The 22,198-nt window shown below is 37.3% G+C and overlaps 3 protein-coding genes across 5 annotated transcripts; 1 reads left to right on the forward strand and 2 right to left on the reverse strand.

The window, feature by feature from the left end:
- Positions 1 to 841: 841 nt before the first annotated feature.
- On the reverse strand, positions 842 to 8,444 carry LOC116163183. The gene is made up of 3 exons (XM_031477032.1): positions 8,360 to 8,444; positions 3,476 to 5,975; positions 842 to 1,380 (listed from the first exon to the last, which is right to left on the reverse strand). Exons 2-3 carry the CDS (start codon positions 5,970 to 5,972, stop codon positions 842 to 844), a joined length of 3,036 nt encoding a protein of 1,011 aa, XP_031332892.1. The 5' UTR covers positions 5,973 to 5,975; positions 8,360 to 8,444.
- Positions 8,445 to 8,579: 135 nt separating this feature from the next.
- On the forward strand, positions 8,580 to 9,766 carry LOC116163759. The gene is made up of 3 exons (XM_031477862.1): positions 8,580 to 8,695; positions 9,018 to 9,206; positions 9,380 to 9,766. Exons 1-3 carry the CDS (start codon positions 8,629 to 8,631, stop codon positions 9,715 to 9,717), a joined length of 594 nt encoding a protein of 197 aa, XP_031333722.1. The 5' UTR covers positions 8,580 to 8,628; the 3' UTR covers positions 9,718 to 9,766.
- Positions 9,767 to 10,397: 631 nt separating this feature from the next.
- Positions 10,398 to 21,232, reverse strand: LOC116164180 (G kinase-anchoring protein 1-like). 3 transcript variants are annotated; one of them, XM_031478320.1, is made up of 8 exons: positions 21,077 to 21,232; positions 20,777 to 21,027; positions 20,432 to 20,720; positions 20,207 to 20,376; positions 20,029 to 20,155; positions 10,980 to 11,137; positions 10,853 to 10,901; positions 10,398 to 10,680 (listed from the first exon to the last, which is right to left on the reverse strand). In XM_031478320.1, exons 2-7 carry the CDS (start codon positions 20,957 to 20,959, stop codon positions 10,878 to 10,880), a joined length of 951 nt encoding a protein of 316 aa, XP_031334180.1. In that variant the 5' UTR covers positions 20,960 to 21,027; positions 21,077 to 21,232; the 3' UTR covers positions 10,398 to 10,680; positions 10,853 to 10,877. The 3 variants fall into 3 exon arrangements, with proteins under 3 accessions (XP_031334180.1, XP_031334181.1, XP_031334179.1); XM_031478321.1 differs by lacking the exon at positions 10,853 to 10,901; XM_031478319.1 differs by having other exon boundaries at positions 10,398 to 10,901.
- Positions 21,233 to 22,198: the final 966 nt, after the last annotated feature.

The raw sequence follows: 22,198 nt of genomic DNA on the forward strand, positions 1-22,198 counted from the left end.
CGGAGACAGAAGAGATCGTGCGCGTGATATCATATCTGGACATGAATTTTGGGAAAATTTTTTCAAAATCGGATAGGGCTGAGAGGTTCCACCCTGTATATACAGCTTACAACGATACATACATTTTTGAGAGTTGGCAACCATGCAATTTCTAGGGGAGAAAAAGCTGCTGGCGCCACCTAAAAAGCACGAACTAGGTTGTTTTTGGCATCTTGTCTCGAATGGCGGTCGTGAACGTTTCGCTCCATAAATGTTTGTTGTTATTTTGTGTTATTTAATGCAGGTAGTAATTTTTGCATTTCTTTATATCGTATTTGTGTTTTGTTTGCCGCATTTTATATTTTTTTTGTGTGTTTCAATATTTGTTTTTGAAATTTACTTGGTTTAACCGCAATGCAATCATATGTGTGATACCGTTATGCTATTGTTTGTAATTGTTTACGTTTTTGGTGTAATGTTTGCTTAATTTATGTTTATAGATGTTGATTACTTGGTCTTGTCCTTGAAGTTACATTCATGTAAGTGTTTCGCAAACAAAGAAAATCAGGTTCTTATTCAGTAATAGATAAAATATATTTGATTGACTTTTACAAAATTTGAATACTGTCTATTATTTTTTAACTAAGCCACCCACATTTTATACTGCATTTCTAACATTCTCCCACCTTTGAGACTAAAACGAAGAGTCTCTAACTAAACATTAACAAAGAACACACATAATTGCCCATTCATTCATGAAAACGAACAGGAATACAAATTTTACGTCCGAAACGCGTTGTATAATTCTCCGCTTTCGTAACCGTCGTGTTGCCTTCTTCGCCTTCTTGAGAAAGTTCCGCTTTTAATTCGCAGCTGGAGGAATTCGTTTCTTGTTTTGCTTTTTGCATATGAAACTCTTCTGACGTAGCCTCCAAGGGATAAATGCGTTGAATAGGTCGTAGCAATAATCCGTGTTGGGTTTTAAGCTGCACCAACTTCCCGCATCTTGACCTCTCATTACTTCAACGACTTTTCCTAATGGCCAATCAAGACGTTTACTGTGATCATTACCGATTAACACAATCTCACCTACGATAATATCACGCGACGAAATGTTCAAAAACTTTTGGCTTAATTGCCCTAAATACTCTGCACGAAACTGCTTACGCAAATTCTCGCGTAATCGTTGTACATACTTTACTCGACGATTTAATGCTACACTATCTGCAAAGTCACAATCAGGCACGCCGCTACTCGCAAGTTCGCGTAAGAACATGACCGGAGTCAATGGAATCAATTCACTGGCGTCATTGGACACATACGTTAACGGCCTCGAATTGATTACAGATTCGCAATCACACAATGTGGTATAAAGCTCTTCGCCGCTTAAACGGGCTTTACCTAACACTTTACGTAACAGAACTTTCAAAATACCAATCAGTCGCTCCCACCATCCTCCCCACCAGGGAGCCGAAGGAGGATTGAATCGCCAACAAATTCGTTATTCTGTTCCATACCTTGTTACTTCATCCCAGTCTAGGTCTGCGAAAATGTTCTCAGCGCCACGGAAGTTGGTGCCATTATCTGTATACACAACACGTGGTCTGCCCCTACGCGCAACAAACCTGCGGAAAACTTGTAAAAATACTGCTGTTGAGAGCGATGTTACTAAATCTAAGTGTACCGCCCGATATATGGCGCATGTAAACAGGCAAATCCATGCCTTCTGGTTATCTCTCAGAAATACTGGCCCAGCCATATCTATGCCCGTCACTTCGAAAGCGATTGCATCACGGATTCGATCTGGAGGGAGCAATGGTGCTTCTACACACATCTTCTTGGAATCATATCTTCTGCAATGTACACAACGTGAAGTAACGGACCTAACAGATCTACGCCCACCGAGTACCCAATACTTTTCTCTCAAAATTGAAATGAGTCCTTCATTCTTCACATGACAATTGTTGACATGGGTGTCATAAATTAACGCTCTGACAACTGGATGTTTCCCTGGTAACACATAAGAATATCTGAACGTTTCTGTATCGTCTCTTCTGGCAATCTTACTTTCTAAGACTAAAATACCTTCCATATTTCTCATTATCTTCAATGTTCACAGCTTTTTATCATCTTCCACAAACGATTCCTCCTGGACATTTTTGATTAATTTTCTTTCGGCTTGTTCAATCTCCTCGGTTGTCAATTCTCCAAACCTTCGGTTATCTTTATCCTTGCAATTCGAAGAAAACTTACAAATCCAGGCAATCATTCGAAATTCGAATGATTCTGTTGTATTTTGAAAAATATCGATAGAATTTGCCATTATTTAATACATGTAATGTGGAGGAAACTATTCCTTTTCTCATTTCTTTCAAGATTTCTTCTTCGTCGACTCGATGATAATTTTTAGGCCAAACTTCTGGAGCTTCAAAAAGCCAATCAGGTCCCTCCCACCATTTTGAAGTAATTAATTGCTTTGGAGAACATCCTCTTGAAGGTAAATCGCCTGGATTTAAATCTCCCGGTACATGTCTCCAACTGACAGTGTTAGTGAGATTCCTAATTTCGTGTACTCGGTTCCATACGAATGTTGTCCAATTGTCTTGTCGTTTAATCCATTCAAGTACAGTTGTCGAATCTGTCCAAAAATAGCACGGCATGTTCTCTTCAAAATGGCTCTTAATTCTACTGTACAACCGAGCTCCAATTGTAGCTCCTAATAACTCCAATCGAGGTATTGACAACTTCTTGATCGGCGCTACACGCGATTTGGCTTGAATGAAGTGTACCCGTACTTTGCTTTCTACTTCAGCTCTAAGAAAAACGACAGCACTGTAAGCAGTTTGACTCGCATCACTAAAAATGTGAAGACTCAAACACTGTGCTTCTCCTAATCCCGCATTTATCCATCGAGGAATCCGAATTTCCGCTAACAAAGACGCTCCGTTCTGCCATTTCAAAAATGCACAACTGTTTTCTTCGTCTACTTCTGCATCCCAGCCTATCTTACTTTCCCACAATTTTTGAAGCAGTAATTTGGGAACCAGCGTTGCTGGAGATGAAAATCCAATAGGATCAAATATCCTTTGCGCACAAGAAAGGATTATTCGTTTTGTGATCAACTGATCAGTAAGTGGTTTTATCTCGTACACCGTAAGTTCATCCTGCGTCGTATACCACTTTAATCCGAGCAACGGTACATCTACGCTCTCTTCTGATCCAGTATAAGACTATCCTCTCAGTTCAAATTTTGCGTCAGCCATTATATCAGTAGCTTCGCGTATAAAATGTACTAATGTCACTTTGTCAGCTACACTTGTCACACAGTTGTCTACATAGAAACTATCTTGTAATTTGTGAATGACGGACTCTGAGCGAACTTAATCCTTACAGGTTAATAACCGATTCAAATGAAAATTAATGGTCGCTCCTAAAAGAAACGGACTACTGTTCACTCCAAATACAACCCTTCTATGTCGAAATACTATTTCCTTACCATCTTCTGATTTCCACAAGAACCGTAGAAAATCTCGATCGTTTCGGTGTACACTAATTTGTAAGAAGGCCTTTTTTATATCCGAAGTAACCCCAATTTTTTCCTTCCGAAAATTCAACAACAGGTCGGGTATCTGTTCAATCAAGTTAACGCCTTTTTCTAAACAATCGTTTAATGATGGTTGATTCTTTTCCTTAGCCGAAGCATCAAAAACGGGTCTAATCTTTGTCGTACTGTTTGTATCTTTGATTACCGGACGATGAGGTAAGTAATGTGACTGAATATTTAGTTCTACATCAGGCACGCGTTCTATAATATTTTCAGATTGCCATTCAGAAAATACTTGGTCATACTCTTTAAGATACCCCGTAGTTTTGAGTTTCTTTTCAGTAAATTTCAAACGTCGTTTGGCCATATTGTAGTTATGTGGCAACGGCGGATGCCCTTCGATCCAAGGAAATTTAATTTCATAACGTCCTTCTTCATTTATGGTTACTGTTTCTTTAAAAAACTCTTGTGCAGCAGCTTGTTGTTGTAACTTGCCGTCAGCTTCACGTGAATCTGCGATTCCCAAAACGTCAAGCTGCCATAAAGCAGTAACAGACGCTGATGCGTTTAACAAATTAGTAACCATCATGGAAACGTTAGGTACCTTCGTTCTTATCGGCGTTTTACCCATCAATACCCATCCCAATAACGTTTGCATAGCTACAAGCCCACATTTCAAGATATGGTTTTTCCCAGTAAAAATCTTGCCCGCTATGTCTGCCCCGATTAATAACGAAATCGGTTCATAATTATCGATGTCGGTTAAAGTAATTTTTCGACGATTTACCTCTTTATTCCATATGCCTGCAGAGACCGGAGCGATATTCTTACAAATCGTCTGCTGATCAAGTGCCTCAAAACGACATATATAACTGTCATCTAAACTACCGACTTTTAAGTGATACACGCAGTGCTCCTGTTCTTCTGAAACGGTTCCACCAAAAAGAGCATGTACAATAGCCTCAATTCTCTTGGGCGTATATTTTAATGTGTTGACCACTGATTTCAACACATACGATCTTTGAGACCCCGTATCAATCAGAGCACGAACGCATTTTTCTCCGCAATCCCCATAAATTTTAACCACTAATGTTTGGAGAAATACACATGTGTCTGTACAATTCGCTAGAGTAGGTATGATTTTACCTTCAGAAGTAACTTTTGGCTCAACCACAGTATTTGGACATTCATTTTTCGGCTTTTCTAGATCAGGGCACAAATTGACAATATGTCTAGACCCACATAAGACACATTTTAACTTGATCTTACATCTATGTCCCTGATGACCAATTTTTGCACAACGAAAACATGCACGCTTATCAATTAAACATTGCTTTCTCTCATCTAATGTCATTTTTTGCGACTTAAAACATTGTTCAGCTGCATGATTCCCATCGCAAAATGTGCACTTAGAAAAAGAGGTTATACCTGAATTAACAAGACCGGAGGCTGTACTAGTCTTAGTTTCGACTTTACTTCTGGGTTTCTTAAATTTTTCATCATTGCTTAATGAAAAACCTTCGATGGCTAGAGTGATCCTCTCTTCATTCTCCACTTCTGAACGTAAGAATTTCATTAACTTATCTAATCTAGAATTCATAGAATTGCTAGACGCTGCTGCAAAATCTGACGATCGCTGCCAGGCACGCAAGAATTCTTCTTGCAGAGACGATTCTACCAACGGATACAACATGGCCGCACACATATCAATATTCACGCCTAAAGTCTGCAAGGAACGGATTTGAGTCTCTAGTTTATCATACAAACTGGCGATCTCATTTTTAGAATGTGTACCGTCATTACGCAAAACTAGTTTCAACAACTCTCGAACGTAAAATTCTATGAGTAAATCGTCTCTGCCGAAACGCGTTTTCAATCGGTTAACTGCTTCAGAATAATTTCCTGCAGTTGGAGGAAAACCTTCGATGACGTCTCTAGCTTTAGAATTCGGCACAGTCGCGAAAATTAAATATTGAAACTTATCCTCTAACGCAATCGTCTCATCAGTATGAATTTTTTCAAACTGACTCCAAAAGGGCAGCCAATCTCGTATTGACCCGTCAAACTTTTTTAATTCAATTTTGGGTAGTTTCATTATTTTGCGTTGTCGTTTAGTAAAATCGCTATTAGCATCGCTATTAACCTCTTCTGATGGCTTAATAACAAATCTACTATATCTCACCTTTAACTGTGTAAATGTAGCTACATATTTTTCGGTACCTTCCAACTCCTGCAGCATGGTTTCTTCTGATGTTTCCTCTTCCAATAATTTATCCATTATCTCATCATCAGATTCTCTTAAATAGTCCATCTTTACATGAAGTTGTTCCCATGCAGCTTCTGTCTCTACTGGGTCCCTATTTGAATCTGCTAATAGAGATGTCAAATTATTAGCTACGCGTGTGAATACACTCCGACACGCCGCACGTTTATTTCTAAGACTTTCCATTTTCTAAAAATAGAAATGACTATTAAACTTGGTACCCAATGAATGTTCAACACGAATTCAACGTAAAGCTCACTATTACTGACTAACTGTCCAGCAAATCTCTTGTCGGATGTTAGGCGTATGTAATCTTGTTACTACTGTGCAAACGGTCAAAGTCCGGTACTACACAGCAAAACCACCAATAGATTTACACACGTCCTGTCACGGTCGCCACAATGTTTCGCAAACAAAGAAAATAAGAAGTAATAGATAAAATATATTTGATTGACTTTTACAAAATTTGAATACTGTCTATTATTTTTTAACTAAGCCACCCACATTTTATACTGCATTTCTAACAGTAAGTTTTCATTTTATTTTAATATGTGGAAATTGCTGATTCGTTTGATGTATGTACTGACTTGTTGTATGTTACTAACAATTTTCTCCGTGAATGAAGCAGTCTCGGGAAGGTGGAAAAAGAAACTGTAGTATATACCTAATTATGTGTTAGGGCACCTAATTCCGTGCACTGTCTTCGACATCCAACTGTAGGTTCGAAACCCCGAAACCAGGGGCGGACTACCCATCTTGCAGGAGCGAGATTACGCTAATCAAAGCTCTTCAGTTTAGAATCTATGTGCGTTAAATGAGTGGCGATTCAATAATTTCCACATATCTTGTTTTTTTAGTCAAATTTGCCTACAAGGCCATGTAATTTTCTATCTTGCTTTCAACAAAAGGATTTTATTGCACCAAAGATGAATCACATCCTGTGTATTTCACCCTTTCTCAGAATCTTGGTACCTGTTCCTACCTGACCCATTGTCACCAAAAACTTGTTTTTAACCTTGAGTGTAACCAACATTGCGTATATGCATTTACTATCTTTGTTAACTACTGCTAAAACTTTTACAAAATATTTTGTTAATTAACTTTTGGACTGTTTTAATCAAACTGCAAGGTTTTTCTTACGTCGTACTCTTTTTATCCTTGGCAGTGACTTTTGCGAGAGTACGACACCTTTTGGCTTTGTTTGTTTTGTTTATATTAATGTACATCAACTAAATTTCCGGGTGTTCACAATCATAATAATTACGATCATTATTAAACAAACTTTTCACAATTTCAGTGTTTCATTTAAAGTTCCTTCCCTACTGTGCTTCAGGTCAAAGCGTTGTCTACAACTAACGTAAGGGGGCCCTGCCTTAGATGTTTTCTCATGTGCCACTTTTTAAATTTAAGCGGGATCTTGTTTAGTTTTAGAGGGAATAGTCATTCGGGTGGCCATTTTTAAACGTTGCCGGGTTTATTTTATTTCCGTGTTGTTGTAGTGTGAAGTTAGCGTAGAACCTGGGGGTTAAGTACACTACAGGGCATATCCGAAAACCCCCAGATACCAAATTTCGTCGAAATCAGAATTTTTTTCTCACTCCCAAGTAGGGGTGCGCCCTTTCGTGGTAGGAATTTTGGAAAAAAATTTTCAAAATCGGATAGGGCATACCCGAAAACCTATTCAAAGGCGTGCCACCCATCTTTGTAACTCTTATGGTTGCTGAGAAAAGAATGAAAGAAGAAATCCAAATTTCACCACTTCTTTGAGGGTGGCTCCCAAACGAAACACGTTTGGAAAAAGTGCTTGTCTTGATCGCCCCTATCACTCAATTTTTTTTACATGCGGTCATAACACCCTGCATACACATTTTTTTGTTCGCATAAAAAATTTTATAATTTGTTTTAATTCTGACGAGGTATAAGCCTATAAGGAATGTATTAATGTTTGCAATTAATAGAACTCTTGTAACTCTTTTAGTTATCAAAATTGTGTATTTTTTCTACTAAATCCAAATCTGTATCCCTGATGATTATGGATAATTTCAGAGACTGTGGTCAGAATGAAAGTCGCAAGGTAGCACATATTTTTTAATAGCTGTGTGAATATAGGCACTATATGTATAATCAAAATGATTCTAATTATACAGCACACATCAATAAGATGTTTAGCAGCCATTCTTTTCTAATTTGGGAAATCCCTATATAAGGTTTTTTGGTGTGGAAATAATTCTCATCTATTAAACTTCTAGCAAATTCGGAAACTTCAATGTGGTTAAAAATTTCTAAATCAAAGAGAAAGACCTATACAATGTCGTTAATGTCCACTGTAGTTCAATCAATTTAAAACAAATATCAGTGGTACTCCTATGTCCGTTCTTAGGTAATTGTGGTTGGGTGTATTGAAGCTATAAATATCATTATATACATCATGTAAAAAATTTTCATTAATCAGGTTTACACATTATTTCTATCGCTTATACCTTTTCCCGTGCTATGACATGATCGAAACAGTAATACAATTTTCAAAAAGTTCAAAACTCTGACAACACCCTTAATAATAATTTGTGTATTACCTCTGAATCATATATTCCGTATGAGCTGTTTGTCGCGTTCTTCAAGATGAGTGTGCCTTTAGTTGACTTTCAATTACTCACCAAGTTCATACTAAAGTGGTCCGTGTTGGCAATTCTGGATGCCGTAACGTAACAACAAATGTGCAGGTAATAAAACCGAGCAAAATGAAGCGTGATAATTATGGGTAATTATATTTTATCACTTTTGAAACAATAAAAGCTAAAATCAGTTGCACTCAAACTAAGTACTTACCTTAAGAAGCACGCTCATGGTGACTTTAATCCTTTTTGCTCTTGGTATCGTTCTGCAATACCCAGCTGCTTCAACAGAAAGCTGTATGTATGTGATGCTCCTCATTTAAACGTTCTACATAGATGTATGGTACTTCTGTAGTTACAATCATTACTTACCTACTCCAGTTATATCTTTCTTCTTAACATAGCATTCTTCCTATGACGTATGCAGAAACTACACCCTCAATGGCGTAATGTAAGTAAAACTATTTCACTTGCTAAAAAAACATGAGATGCTGTTTCTATCTAGTTGCCTGTAGGTATGACGGTTTTAGGGGTTCCATCTATGTAGTTCACATGGAAGATAATAGCAATTATATGTAAATTGCTTTGTCACCACTCACCATATATTTGCATTTTCTAGGGGGAGTTTGTCACCATGACCAATGTGTCAACAAATGCCAAGAGTATGGGTGTCTGTATGCAAAATGCAAGGATCTTTACTGTCTCTGTGGCAAATGTGGACAAACAATAGCCTCAGTATTAGACTACAAAAATCAACGTGTATGTGACCAGGTTTTCAGCAAAGAACAATGTGAAAGACTGTTAACAGGTATGAGTGTGTGATGTGCAATCGACCTTAGATACATAAAATTGCTAAACCTTAAATTTACAAGCTCTAAGGTATAAGTGTGAATTTTGGAAAGTTTTGATAGTTCGGTTTGATACTAAAATATTTTAACCACAACCTAATGCACACCTAATACGTTTTGATTCATTTTCCAGACTGTTCGAATGACGAATGTACAAGCTTGTGCACTCATCTACTTTGCAATATCGCAACGTGTGAGCCTAGTCTCTACTTGGATTACGACACTAATACAAAACTATCCTCATGCACTTGTGATGAATGTCTCTTAGGAATGTCAACAGAAGAATCTTCACAAGCCATAAATGTGCAAGTAAGTGCTGAACACGCTACTACCCAGGAGCCCACGACCACTGATGGAATTGAAGCTACAACTAGCAACAATATGCGTATGGTTCAACCTCCTGCTCAGAAACCTAGGTCAATCTCCTTTAACATGACACAGTTTGCAATACAACTGCAGTATAACTTTTAGATATTTATACTCTTATATACAAAGATAAAATGATGTTTACTGCAATGAATATTATTTTACTTACACATATATGGATATAAATCGGTAAAATGGATGTAATAGCCAATTTTTATTGAAACGATTTAAACCACCTATTCATCTATTTCAACCACAGGCATAAATCTCATAAGTCTATAATTTCAACTGGTCAACTGGTACTTCATACGTGATTGGTGGTCTTGATGTTAAATAATCAAATATCGGTAAATAGATCTATTCGTGAATTTAGATTTTGTAACAGGAGAGAAGAAAATTCCTCCTATTTGATTTACTAATCCATGGCATACCCCAACAACTAGAATCAGCCCTAGACTTACGACAGTACGTACCAGAACCTCTGATAGGCCAAACAATAAATAAATAATTTTTAGTGAATTTCTCATTCTCATTCGAAATGTATTAAAATTGAACAGTACCATACCAGAACCTTTAATTTTAGAAAATCAAGTACAAGTAAAACACTACCCCCCCCCTTAATAACTGTGATAAAAGTTCTCAAGAGCAACCAAGGTAGGTACTTATCTATTTTGAACAAAGAATATCCACTGTGCGAATTCTTTGGTGTTATCTATAAATATGTACAGCACTTCTGCATCTTGTGCCCCTCTAGTGCAACTAGAGGTACAAACTGAGGTCAAGAATTATTAGTTTATGAAAATTTTATTGACATCATACATAAAGTTTAAATAAAAAGTTATTCTTACATAAAGAAAGCATAATGTTTAAATAAACTAAGAGAGTTTAGTACATTATCAGTCATTTGTAAACCATGCCGTATTTAGGGCGAGTGCATGGCAAAAACCATTATCACATGTTTATAATACATGAAAAACAGACATACTATAGAAATATAAAACTAAATACAGATACAATGAAAAGAAATATAAATTGGAAAACATTGTCGCAAACCAGTTACTTCTTGATCTGAAAAATATACACGTTTGTGAATACATATGCTATTAGGAGGACGAGTAAACAACTATTCAAACTTCATTCCAAACTATTACTCAAATTCAAAATTCAAGCATCGTAATCAAAAAGTAAGGATACAAAAAGAAAAGTTGCAAGGAACAAAAAATAAACTACAAATAACTACCTAGAAAATGTAGGTTTATACTGCCTTAAGTGCCTTTTTGCTTGCGTTTCTGAAATTAATGGTAAAAAATGCAAATAAAAGAAAAATAACACACATGCAGAAAATCAAATTACTTTTGTATACATACTTTATCCTTGGTATGCTTGTGAGAATCTGAAGTTAAGGCTGCTACTTTAGATCGTTCCTGTTCCAATTGAACATGTAACCTTGTTACTTCCTCAGTCAAGTCATTTTTTTCGGAATATAACTTTTCCAATTCTAGTAACACGTCCGCCTTATCTTTCACTGAAAGGAAAAGTCACTATGGATAAGACCACTATATACAAAAGTGTAAAATTATTTATATATATATAATTTCTTAGTAGCCCAAAAACAATCTTTTCTCCTCATTAGATTTTTTTTATAGGGACATGAAATGAATTTTTAGCAATCGCTCTGTGTGTCTGCTAGTGTATGGATGTGTTTTCTCAGATCTTAAAAAAGGTTGAGAATATTTAAAATATTTTTCTTTTGATAACTTTTCATCCTATATTAAATCGGTAAATGCGCCATGACAAAATTAACGAGGTTTGTCGAACGTTTTTCTGCTTTCTCGCATTTCAGTTATGGTTTGAGTTTTACGATCTGATGTTATTTCATTCAACTCAATTGTTACGTTTTTAAACATGTAACCTTAAAACAGGGTGACGCCCAAGGATGCTAAACCTCTCAACAGAAAAGATTGCCGGTCACAGAACACATGATCCTGGTCTACAATCTATGTTTTTCTAAAGATGTGAGCGACTTCCGGGATAGTATCGTATCAATGTTAAACGAAAAGACTTTTCGTTCAACATTGGCACGATCCTATTCCGGAAGTCGCTCGCGTCTTAAGGAAAACATAGATTGTAGATCGACACAAGGTGTGCTGTGACCCGCAATTTTTCCTGGCGAGAGTAATATATAATACAAAGCGATCAAAAATGAGTGACCGTCGAGTCACCTTTGGAAATTTTGTTTACAAGGGAAATCGTACTTAACTTGTACTTCCAAAGGCGACTCGACAGTCACTCATTTTGGATCGCCCGATATAACATCTATGTTCTCGTTAAGTCGCATCTGACGTCACCAATAGACTTGACTGTCAAAATTGACTGTTACCGTGATTACAATCCTACAGTTTTTAGGTAAGATAAGCAGCCCTCATTACAAATACTCTTAAAAAATGAAGAGTTTCAGCAAGAGTCCACTAGTTTATAAAATATAAAGTATAGACAGTACTTTTGCAAAAATAGAGGCATTCGTTTGCAGATAATATGTACATGAGACATAAAAAAAAATATCCATAACGTCAGATATTTGTGAAATTATCAAATTACAATTATAATACTGATTAACGCCGTTTTAAAAACAAATTTGAAAAACTCTGACGCCTCCTGCTTGCCACCTTGCAACACCAAGCTTCTTAGAGCAAATGAGAAGGGCACATTATACTGCACACTTGTGGAATAGGGATCCAATTGTATTTAGTCCCGAAACATCAGGATGGAGTTTAACTGATGACAAATATGAATTTCTATGGTTCGAAGACCCACAGTTGCCACCATCCCTAAAAGATGTCAATTATACAGGTTACACGCGTATTTTAAAAATTCTAATACAAAACCTCACTCTTTTGTACATTAATTTTTGTAAGTTTTAATATTTATTTATTTATATTTATGTATTTGATCTCTCCCATTTTATTAATTAACCACATTTACAGCATTCCTGACCACTGCTATATAACATCGTTAAAATGTTGTCATTTTCACTTCATCAATGACGGTAAGAAGATATCACCACATATAATTTGTATCGTATAACTTATATATTATAGCTCGGCCTGAAGATGACCAGTTAGGTCGAAATCGATACCCGCACAAGACAAATACAAAACGTGTTTACAAAGAATTTCTTTAAACTCCTTCCTCAATGTCAATTCAAATTGATTCAAAATTGCAGTGGCATGCTCACACTAAAAAAATCCACCAAACTAAATAGAATAGCTTTTTCGCGCTTCCGTCTCTGCAAGAGTAACTTATATACATGACAACGTCAAATGTAAAACGATAAGCACGTTGAAAAGACATAAATATTGCGTAGTCTATAATATTTGTTTCGGTGACAGATAATGTCAAAATGTTGTTGCGTAGATTGAACTATATACTCGTAACTGGAAGGAAAACAAGCATATTATTAGTGAAGCCAGAGGAGTGGTAGTATTTTTATCTCTTTCACACTCGTAACATTAAATTCATTGCCATAATTTTTCTATTTCACCTAAATTCATACAGTCCTGTCGTGCTAATAAACAAACTGGGCGCGATGAGAGCGACTGAAATACCACCAACTCATTCTAACGCACAGTTTCAATGGTAGGCATTTGTCGCCTATACCGGTTTCCCTTCCAGTTACATTGTTTATGGTTCAATGCACCGGCGTACGCAAAGGGGGGGCTGAAGGGGCTACAGCCCCCCCCCCCCCGAAATAATCGACTTAACTACTCAGCGACACATCCCGTAAGTTGTCAGTCATGGTATAATTATTTAAATGCCAAGCGACAATAAAAATGTTGCAGTTGCTGGAAAACTACTTTACTTTTTCCTTCGCTTACTTGATCTTGCGAATGTGTACGACATACGTGAAAATTTACATACTTTGGTCTTAATTCTCGAGTTTCAGCCCCTCTCGAAAAAAAATCCTGCGTACGCTACTGGTTCAATGGTTGCCTATTGCTTATCGACAGTTGCTAGTTGCTCCAATGTGAGAGCTTTTCCAGGTCAATATATTGTGTTGCGATAAACACAAGTTTCGTTTCCACAAGATCAAAAGTCCACATATCCCTATTATTTCCATATATAGCGCAACCTACGAAAGTAGAGCGCTTATGTCCTCACGTTTCCTCCCGTTTGTCCGTCGTTCCGCGCTATACCTCACTCTAGACCTCGTATCGATTTGGTTATGCGTTCCAGATGTGCAACTATCAAAAATTTAATTTGACACCCACCACGTTGTTGCCGAAAATGACAAATGCGAATTTTTGACGACCAAAATATTTATTCAAAAGATGTCGTTATTTATGCATCCATTTCTTGGGAAAGGGACCAAAGTCGATTGCTTGAAGCACAAAAAGTGTGTACTTCTAGCAACGAAAATATTTTTACCCAAACAATGCCAAAATCGTTATTTATGCACCAATTTTGTTGAGACAATTTTAACTTGATTCCTAGCCACCATGTCAGAAGTTTTAAAATTCTGTTCTGACGTCTTCTGATGTTACAATTTATCGGGGATCGACCGATATTGATAATAATATCGGCCGCCTGACCGATACCGATGTATCGGCCGATACCACCAATGGCAGATATTTTCGCAGCATTTAATTTAATTACAAGGTGCCAACAAGTAATAAATAAATAAATGAAAAAAAAGGTGGGATAATCGAAAAAATTTTCAGAAATTTCATGAACGGGAAATTGTCAAGGAATTTAATGAGAAATGCACCATTTGTGGCTAGGCACCCATCGACCGCGTCCCCGGGTGGCGGATAGGGGGAAGCTCATACAGACAGATCGTACGTGACTTGTGCTTCGGTGTGGGTAGTGACGATTATAAGCGCCTTGTCGGCCGCGGACCAACCTCCCAAGTCAAGGTATCACATCCACATCGTGACCGAATGCTAGGACCAGCCCTGGGATGGCGCGTCGCTGAAAGTTCAGAGGCACGTCCCGAGGGTAACCAAGGTGATAGCTGTGTTGTACGGGCTCCCTGATGACACGGCCACCGTCGTGAAGCGCCTCCAGGGGCAAAATCCTGGTTTCAGGACGAGTCTATGGAGGACGTTCTTCCGCAGGGAGGAGCCTGGTAAGGTTCCCCTCGTGTTTGGTATCGATGAGACGTCCTATCAGGCACTTCAGCGGCAGAACTTTCAGGCGCACGCGGGGGTCTCGCGCGTCACTTTTGTGACGAAAGCGAGTGCTCCGGCTGCGCTAGGAGAGCGCTCCACCGAAGCAGCGGGACCTAGTGCCGTTACGACGGAGGGGGCTCAACCCTGCAGTATCGACCTCGAAGAGGCGGCGGGATTGCTTCCGGCGCCCTCAGAGATCGAGAAAGATGTCAGCGAGCTTTTGGCTCGTGTGGCGGTTCTGGTCGGAACCGTCGCCATCGCTGAAGGAGGAGGGAACCTAGTACATCAGTGATGGACAAAGTAACCTTCTTACAGAGCAATTTACAGCACAGTAAGGAGGCGACCCTGTTTAATGGGTCGTCAACTTGCTGTAAAGCAGACAGGAACATACAAGAACCTTGGGATTACAAGGGAAGAGTAAGAGTCTGGGTCAGGTGGAGGACTATATTTATTATAAGAGGGACAGCCAACTGAACCCGACGATTTTCCAGTCTTTCCAAATTTTATTAAGCGGCAGAGCAACGCGATGTAAGCTTTATAGGGGAGTCGATGGTGTCCGTCCGTGAACACTATATAACTGCCAGACGCTTGGACCGGTTCGATTCAAACTTTGCACAGTTAACACATATACCACATGCAACAAGCCTATTGAAAATGGGTCAAATCCAATGACCACGTAGGGTCAAGCCGAGGTGCTCTGCCGCTTTTTTTTGGATCCGCTTTAGGGGTTTATTTTTTGTGAAATACTTTCACACAACACTTGAAGCCATTTTGAACAAATATTCCCTGATGAGGAGTACTGCACAACTGAGCAGTTTAGGACACGAAAATTCGCAAAGCAAAGAAATAGCAACATGTGTTAATGAAAAATGTGTAGCCTTGATAACACCCGCCGCCAAAGGGGACGCTCCGTTCGCAAGTTCCCAGTCGTGAAGTAAGAAACGCAATTGAAATCAAAATATTAAATTTTGAAAAAAATGGCAGATACGCCGATATTTTATCGGTATCGGCCTTCAAGTATAACAACGGGCGATATTGGTATTGGCTAAACACGCTGTATCCGTCGATCCATCATAGGTATTTATAAATAAGAAATGTATAGGAACGGATCTTAAGCCAGTTTATCTTGAAATGCAGATCAGATTACTTAAGGCAGTCAATAACTTGTAATAACAGTGTATGATAAGGAAAGTGTAGAGACCGCTGTTGCTAATATTTCGATGTGATGCAGATCTACTAACGTAAGCTCATAAGTTCAAATATAACTGTCAAAGTCAACGAAAATTTAAATACCAATCAAATGGGACTTCCGGATTCTCGATGACGCGTCTCTCTAAAGTTACGAGGCAACCTACTTTCTCTACTAACCTTGGTTGTCGCCACTGTCTCTATAAAGTCACTGTAGTTTTAACCACTTTACTCATTTATTATCAATTTTTGTGAGATGATATTTGGGCAATTAATTTCGCATGTAGTTGGGAAGGTATTAAGTATCTCAAAAATTATCTACTACTTCAAAGTAAGTGTTAAGTGTTTCAAGTTTCAACCTTGTTTTTATGGTTAATAATGAAAATTGAAATCCCAAAAAAGCTTATTACCGACTCCTTGACTAGTAGAATCAGAATTTATCCTCATATTTGCATGATTTTCAGTAATACGAGAGTAATGTGTCTAATAAATATACCTAACTTTGAAATTATGACACCATCTTGCGGAGAATGTGTTTTAAAGGCCAGTGCCCAAACGAATGCATTAATTTAGATGATTTCTTCAGTTATCATTGAAGAAGACCCCAACTTAGGTGTAGATACCTATTACATTACTAAATTATTACAAATAAATACTTTACAGCCTCACAAAGTCGAGTTTACACGACACGCAAAATTAATTTTTTTTTACAAGTTTGAAGTAAATACTTCAGTTTTAATGTATACCCAGACCTAAGTTCAATATGTATCTTACACGCCCTAAAAAATCTCCGCGATTGAAGGATCTCAGCATTAAGGGATTTAGCGTAGGCAAAAAATTCTTGATTTTTGCACAATGATTCAATATCATGCAAATTTCCATGAAATGTAACAAAAAATTCGTAAAGCCGCTTGGGAGCAAGGCGCGAAGAGTGCACTCATTTCATGCCTTTAACGAGAATACAAACATGAAATAATTTTTAATTTCTGATCGAATGACACCAGTACCACGTCTGTAAGTGGTGTAGTTCTGGAGCCTTTGTGACTCAGACAGACAGAGACAGACATCAAGAGCGCAAAAGTATAGAGTACGCGTACGCTATAACAACGTGAACGTTTGTTTTGAACCAACATCTCAGATAATTTGACCTTTGAGAGGACGAAAGTAAACATTAGTCAGTGGCGTAGGGTTTATTTATCTTTATGGGCAACAAAGTTTATGTTTTGTTTACATGTGCAAAGGTAATAACGTATCACTAAATATTTATGATCAAAAGCTGTATGTGTTTGAAAGGTCCCTATTGATCTATGATAAGGTATGGTGATACTTCAAAGTGGGAACTTAGAAGGAAATCTAAACACATTAAAATGCGAAAATTCCCGTATGCACGTCTATGACATCAAAACAAATACCGATGAGAGGTTATGTTAGGTAATTCAATAATTCCACAAATACAGCTTTTCCCCATTTCAAAGCGCTCCCATAAATTAATACACCATAAATCGAATTAGTCTTGCACTATAAAAACGCCTAAAAATTAAGGAATCACGTTTTAACGAAATAAACAAAATACCTCTCAACGGAAAACAAAGTTACAGCGTTGCCGATGTGGTGCACTAATCACCATAACTTTTCTTTTCTTGTTACGCCGTTTAATTGTAAGTTAAAATTGTTTGGGGTACTGAACTCTTATAAGCATCTAAAAATCCATTTAGATTACTCCAGATGCATATGTTATTATTATTCCCTTAAAAACTATCTCGTGAAATGTGACAACTTAGCCTCCTGCAATTTTAGTAGACAAACGAGATGATGGCACGCATAGATAAGCATCAAGGCATCTCTATCTTTATTTCTTACTCTGAGGTATTTCTTACTCTGAGTAGGTAACCAACAAATCTCTATTCTAAAAAATGACTGAAACGATTTTAGTATTATTTATGATAAACGATGAGGAATATAAATTTGAAATTTCTGTAAAGGACCAATTTTTGGCGTTTAGTTTAATGAGAAAGTGCAACTTTTTGTAAAGTAGAAGTTATGGCTAATAAAAGACCAGCGGGTTGGGTGAAATTCAACACTTTATTTTCTGTTTATCGCAATCGATTTCGGCCTAACAGGCCATCATCAGGCGTAGCTAAAAATATTTGTAAATGTATATGATGTAACATTGAACTGATTTTATAATTACCGTCATATGATAAAAAGATGGATAAAATTTTAAAAAAAAACATTTATTATGAGTACAACGAAAAATGTGTCTGAAAATTGAATAAATTATTAGTAAGTGTACCAGCAGAGATTTAATTTTTATGGCTAGTTCATCATCTTCGCTATCGCTAGATGACGACAAAAAACTCGCAAACGCAAGAAACAAATTCAAATTGTGGCACATTTGTTTTGAACAATTTTAACTAACAGTTCTACGAGCTCTGGGACCTCATGCGTCGAAATTTGCACTGAGTGCGTAATTGTTGCATCACATTTGCCAATGGAACACAGAAAATTACCCTAAAATTACCAATAGAATGTAAAAATTGCACTCATACAGCATGAGTTTTGCCAATCGAAAACGCTATAATAGTCCAGTAAGAATAGATCAAAAAATGGCAAATAGGGGAACTAAATCATGTATTACTAATTCCTTCGGAAATGTGTAGAAGAAGGTTCCCTGATCAACATATAATAAAGTCCCTCGACTACCGGGTGTGCTAGAGGGGTGAGGGGGGGAAACCGCGATTTTGATGGTCACATTTTAAAGTTTTTTTACTTACAATTGGAAAACGGTGCGTCTTAGAAAGACATTCTTTTCATATAAATACAAGCTCATTAAATTTGCTACAACTTTGATTCTACACACTTTCTTAAAAAAACCCACGGTTTTTAAGTTTTTGACCCACCAAGATTAAATATGTGAATTATACACATGACCGTACTAGCCAACTCGATCCGCAAAGCGGGATTTACCCTCAACAGCGGTGGGGTTGGGTGAGAGGAGAGGATCCAATGCTCCACCCCATCAAGACTAGCGACTCGCCAGCATCGGCCAAACTCCTAACTTCTGCCGCTGCACAACTCGAACTCGATGCGGCCCGAGGTGTGGGTGCCGTAAGACGGGCATCAACTGCACTTCAGCTTGTAGATGTGAAAGTGCGTACTTTAACGGCCCACAGGTCCTCGAGGACGGCGATGAAGAAGACAACATCGACACATTCGCTTTTTCGGACAGCGAAAATTAGTGTTTTCTAATATCTGTTACACATTGTATAAAGCATGATCCACTTTCGAATGACTACCTCTCCTTTATGCAGTTACGATGAGGTTTCTTGGAGGGAAAAAACCAGAGGAAATCATGATGTAGCAATGCTGCGTGTTGAAACCTGGGGTGGCCATATTTTCGGAGCCAAAGTTTGTTTAATTTTTCATTTTCGTGATTATGCGATGCTTAAGTCTCGAAATGTGCGATTAAAAACATTAATGGACAATGGCACATTGTAGTGCACGGAGTGTGCCAAAAAACACACGAAAGTATATGGTTTCACAGGTATAAATTATAGGTTAGTTTTCGGTGAAATAACAAACAAATTTGGGCTTCACTTTATGATCATTATTATCACTCCTCACTCTTCCTTCTCTAAGCGTTAAACACACTACATTTTGATTTGCTGACCGCAAAATTAAATCAGCTGCTAACTTTTGCTATGTTCGTTGAACGTACCCATTGTTTAAACTCAGCTTAACTAATTGAAGTTTACAATTTGGTAAACAGTAATAGTATACTTGAAATTATTCTCGAAATTATTACAGAAGTCGCTTGCGTGAACTCATCAACGAAAACTGTCTTGTTTCTAAAATACTGATTAGAGAATCTTCAAAAATCGGTTGTTTCAGATTCATTAAAAAAATTCCATTAATATGATTTGGGCCAGAAATTTCGATGCTACAAGCCTTTTTAAATTACAGCCCCTATAAAGAAGTTTAGGACATCCATCGACAGACATGCCCATAAAAATTTTTTTCAAGAATATAAATAGAAGAGATTCTAAGAAAGTGTACTTACTTTCACCTTGGCCAAGAATCCCGCAAAGTGCCCTATTCCGTTCTTTTACTATAATAATTTCCGCTCGTGCGTTACGTAATTCCACTTGAAGAGTAACATTTTTGGCCTTTTCTTCTTTTAATTTCTCCTGTAAATTTATTTCAACAATATTGTACAGAAAAAAAACAAACCGGTCTACCTGACACTGAGCTAAGGTGGTAATTTTATCAAAACTTGCTTCCCGCTTTTTACGTTTTTCTGTGATCAATTCTTTATTAAATTCTTCCTTGGCAGCATTCTTTACATCGTCAAAGAAACGATCATCCTTTAACACATTTTCAGGCTTGGCATGGGTATCCGTGTCGCCATCTAATTGCAGATTTCAACGTCAATAACAGACAGTAAGCAATGCATATTAACTTACCACTGACTATGGATTTTTTTTCATTACCGGAAGTAAGAAATTCGTTAATACTCATAGTTTTATTTTTCTTTTTCTTATTAGGTGGTTGTTGAGTCGCGTTACCATTTATTTCTTTAACGTTCTTGTACATCTCTTTATTATGTTCATAATCTAACTTAGAGAGCAAAATGGCATCTTGTAAATCCTGTTCATAATTGCCATTGACAATCTGATCATCCTTTATCTTCCATTCATCCCATTGAAAAGAATTTCCGTTTTTCTTACTTTTAGTTTTAGAAGATTGAACAACCTACAAGCAAGCACAAACTGACCATACAACTATGAAAGAACATTTTGTGGTGGTACCTGTTTGTTATTGGAAATTTTTTTGTTTTTTGCATTCTTATCACTTTTAGTATGTGGACTGGACTTTTTAGATGATAATTTTGGATCCATTTTCTTTTTTGTATCTTTGGATTTAACAGTTTGCCTGTGGTCATCGTCTTCTATTCTTAGGCAAGCAAATCTAGAAGGTACCCCAATGTCCATCGCAAATGCCTTAGCGTAGGAATATTGCTAAAATGTTTTAAACTTTACGCACGGGTGTTGAATTTCACCTTAAAGTTTAGAATTAATTTAACGGAGAATCGACCACCCAAAACATACCACCGCTGTCGACCAATTGAATTGAATTGAATGAATATGGAGTTGACTGTGGAATACAAAGCGTCAAGTGAAAGTGAACAGGAACAACACAACTTACTGTGTCTACAGTACATGGCTTTTTAAAAGGTATACCCGGTGATCGGAAGTGATTCAGGACATTTTGCGTTATAACATATACCGGGTGATTCATTAGAAGTGAGGAGAATTTGAATTTCCCGCAAATCAAAAAAATTATGAAGTTGGCACTAACTGATGATCATTTATTTAATTGCAGTGGTGTATCATCATGCTTTCAGTAAATCGTTTACTTATTTATAATCTACAAATACTGCTTCTGTTTTACCACAAATTATAAACTAACACTAGACACAGTCCCGTTTCTTACATATTTTAGTGCATCAACTCTAAAAATTGTTCAAAATGGAAAAAGTAATAAACCGCAAATGGCACACAACAATTAACGGCGACACTGGTTTCTTAAATGACAGTCATGACAGAAAAAAATTACTAACGAAATTCAAACCGTCAATCTAATAATGCAAAAAATACTAAAACCTTACGCGCGAAATTCAAGCGATCATCACTTCTAATGAATCACCCGGTACAATGGTTATAATTTGCGTATTTTGCGGATGTAGGTATTGTTTGCGACATTAGTTAATGCAGTTAAAACTTGATTACAAGTACTTTGGATGGGAAACAAAACTCCTAAGTTAGTTTGTTAATAAATATACAATGCTTCTAACCTAAGATTTGTAAAATACACGTATTCTATACTATAATCTAGTCAAAATAGCAGCCACGGCCATTTCACACTTCGCGCAGGTCGTCGCCACTCACGGTCCGTATACTAAAGTCGCCACTGACTGACCTAAATATAAGATGGATGAACAATGCCGTGTTTGAAATAATAAACAAATTACAACCTCCCGCAACCGTTGACGGAACGGCGGAACGTATTAAGGTCTTGGATGCAGTGCCGGACTTAAAGATCCAGGACCCCTAGGCACTTGAAATTTGGGGGCCCCCTGGCCCTTATCCCGCAGTCATTTTAGAAATTCAGGGAATTAAAGACACAGTACAAAATGTATATTTTAAAAAAGAATTTAATTACTCTAATAA

Source organism: Photinus pyralis, unplaced genomic scaffold (assembly GCF_008802855.1).
Source record: "Photinus pyralis isolate 1611_PpyrPB1 unplaced genomic scaffold, Ppyr1.3 Ppyr1.4_LG2, whole genome shotgun sequence".
In the NCBI taxonomy this organism is placed as follows: domain Eukaryota; kingdom Metazoa; phylum Arthropoda; class Insecta; order Coleoptera; family Lampyridae; genus Photinus; species Photinus pyralis.

Coding starts and splice junctions, on each gene's coding strand:
- LOC116163759 (XM_031477862.1), top strand. CDS start 8,629: ATGGTGACTTTAATCCTTTTTGCTCTTGGTATCGTTCTGCAATACCCA. Junction 8,696..9,017: donor AGCTGCTTCAACAGAAAGCT/GTATGTATGTGA, acceptor TGCATTTTCTAG/GGGGAGTTTGTCACCATGAC. Junction 9,207..9,379: donor ATGTGAAAGACTGTTAACAG/GTATGAGTGTGT, acceptor TTCATTTTCCAG/ACTGTTCGAATGACGAATGT.
- LOC116164180 (XM_031478320.1), bottom strand. CDS start 20,959: ATGGACATTGGGGTACCTTCTAGATTTGCTTGCCTAAGAATAGAAGAC. Junction 20,156..20,206: donor CCACCTTAGCTCAGTGTCAG/GTAGACCGGTTT, acceptor ATAAATTTACAG/GAGAAATTAAAAGAAGAAAA. Junction 11,138..20,028: donor GATTCTTGGCCAAGGTGAAA/GTAAGTACACTT, acceptor TTTTCCTTTCAG/TGAAAGATAAGGCGGACGTG.
- LOC116163183 (XM_031477032.1), bottom strand. CDS start 5,972: ATGGAAAGTCTTAGAAATAAACGTGCGGCGTGTCGGAGTGTATTCACA. Junction 1,381..3,475: donor CTTGTGGAAATCAGAAGATG/GTAAGGAAATAG, acceptor GTAAAGTGTTAG/GTAAAGCCCGTTTAAGCGGC.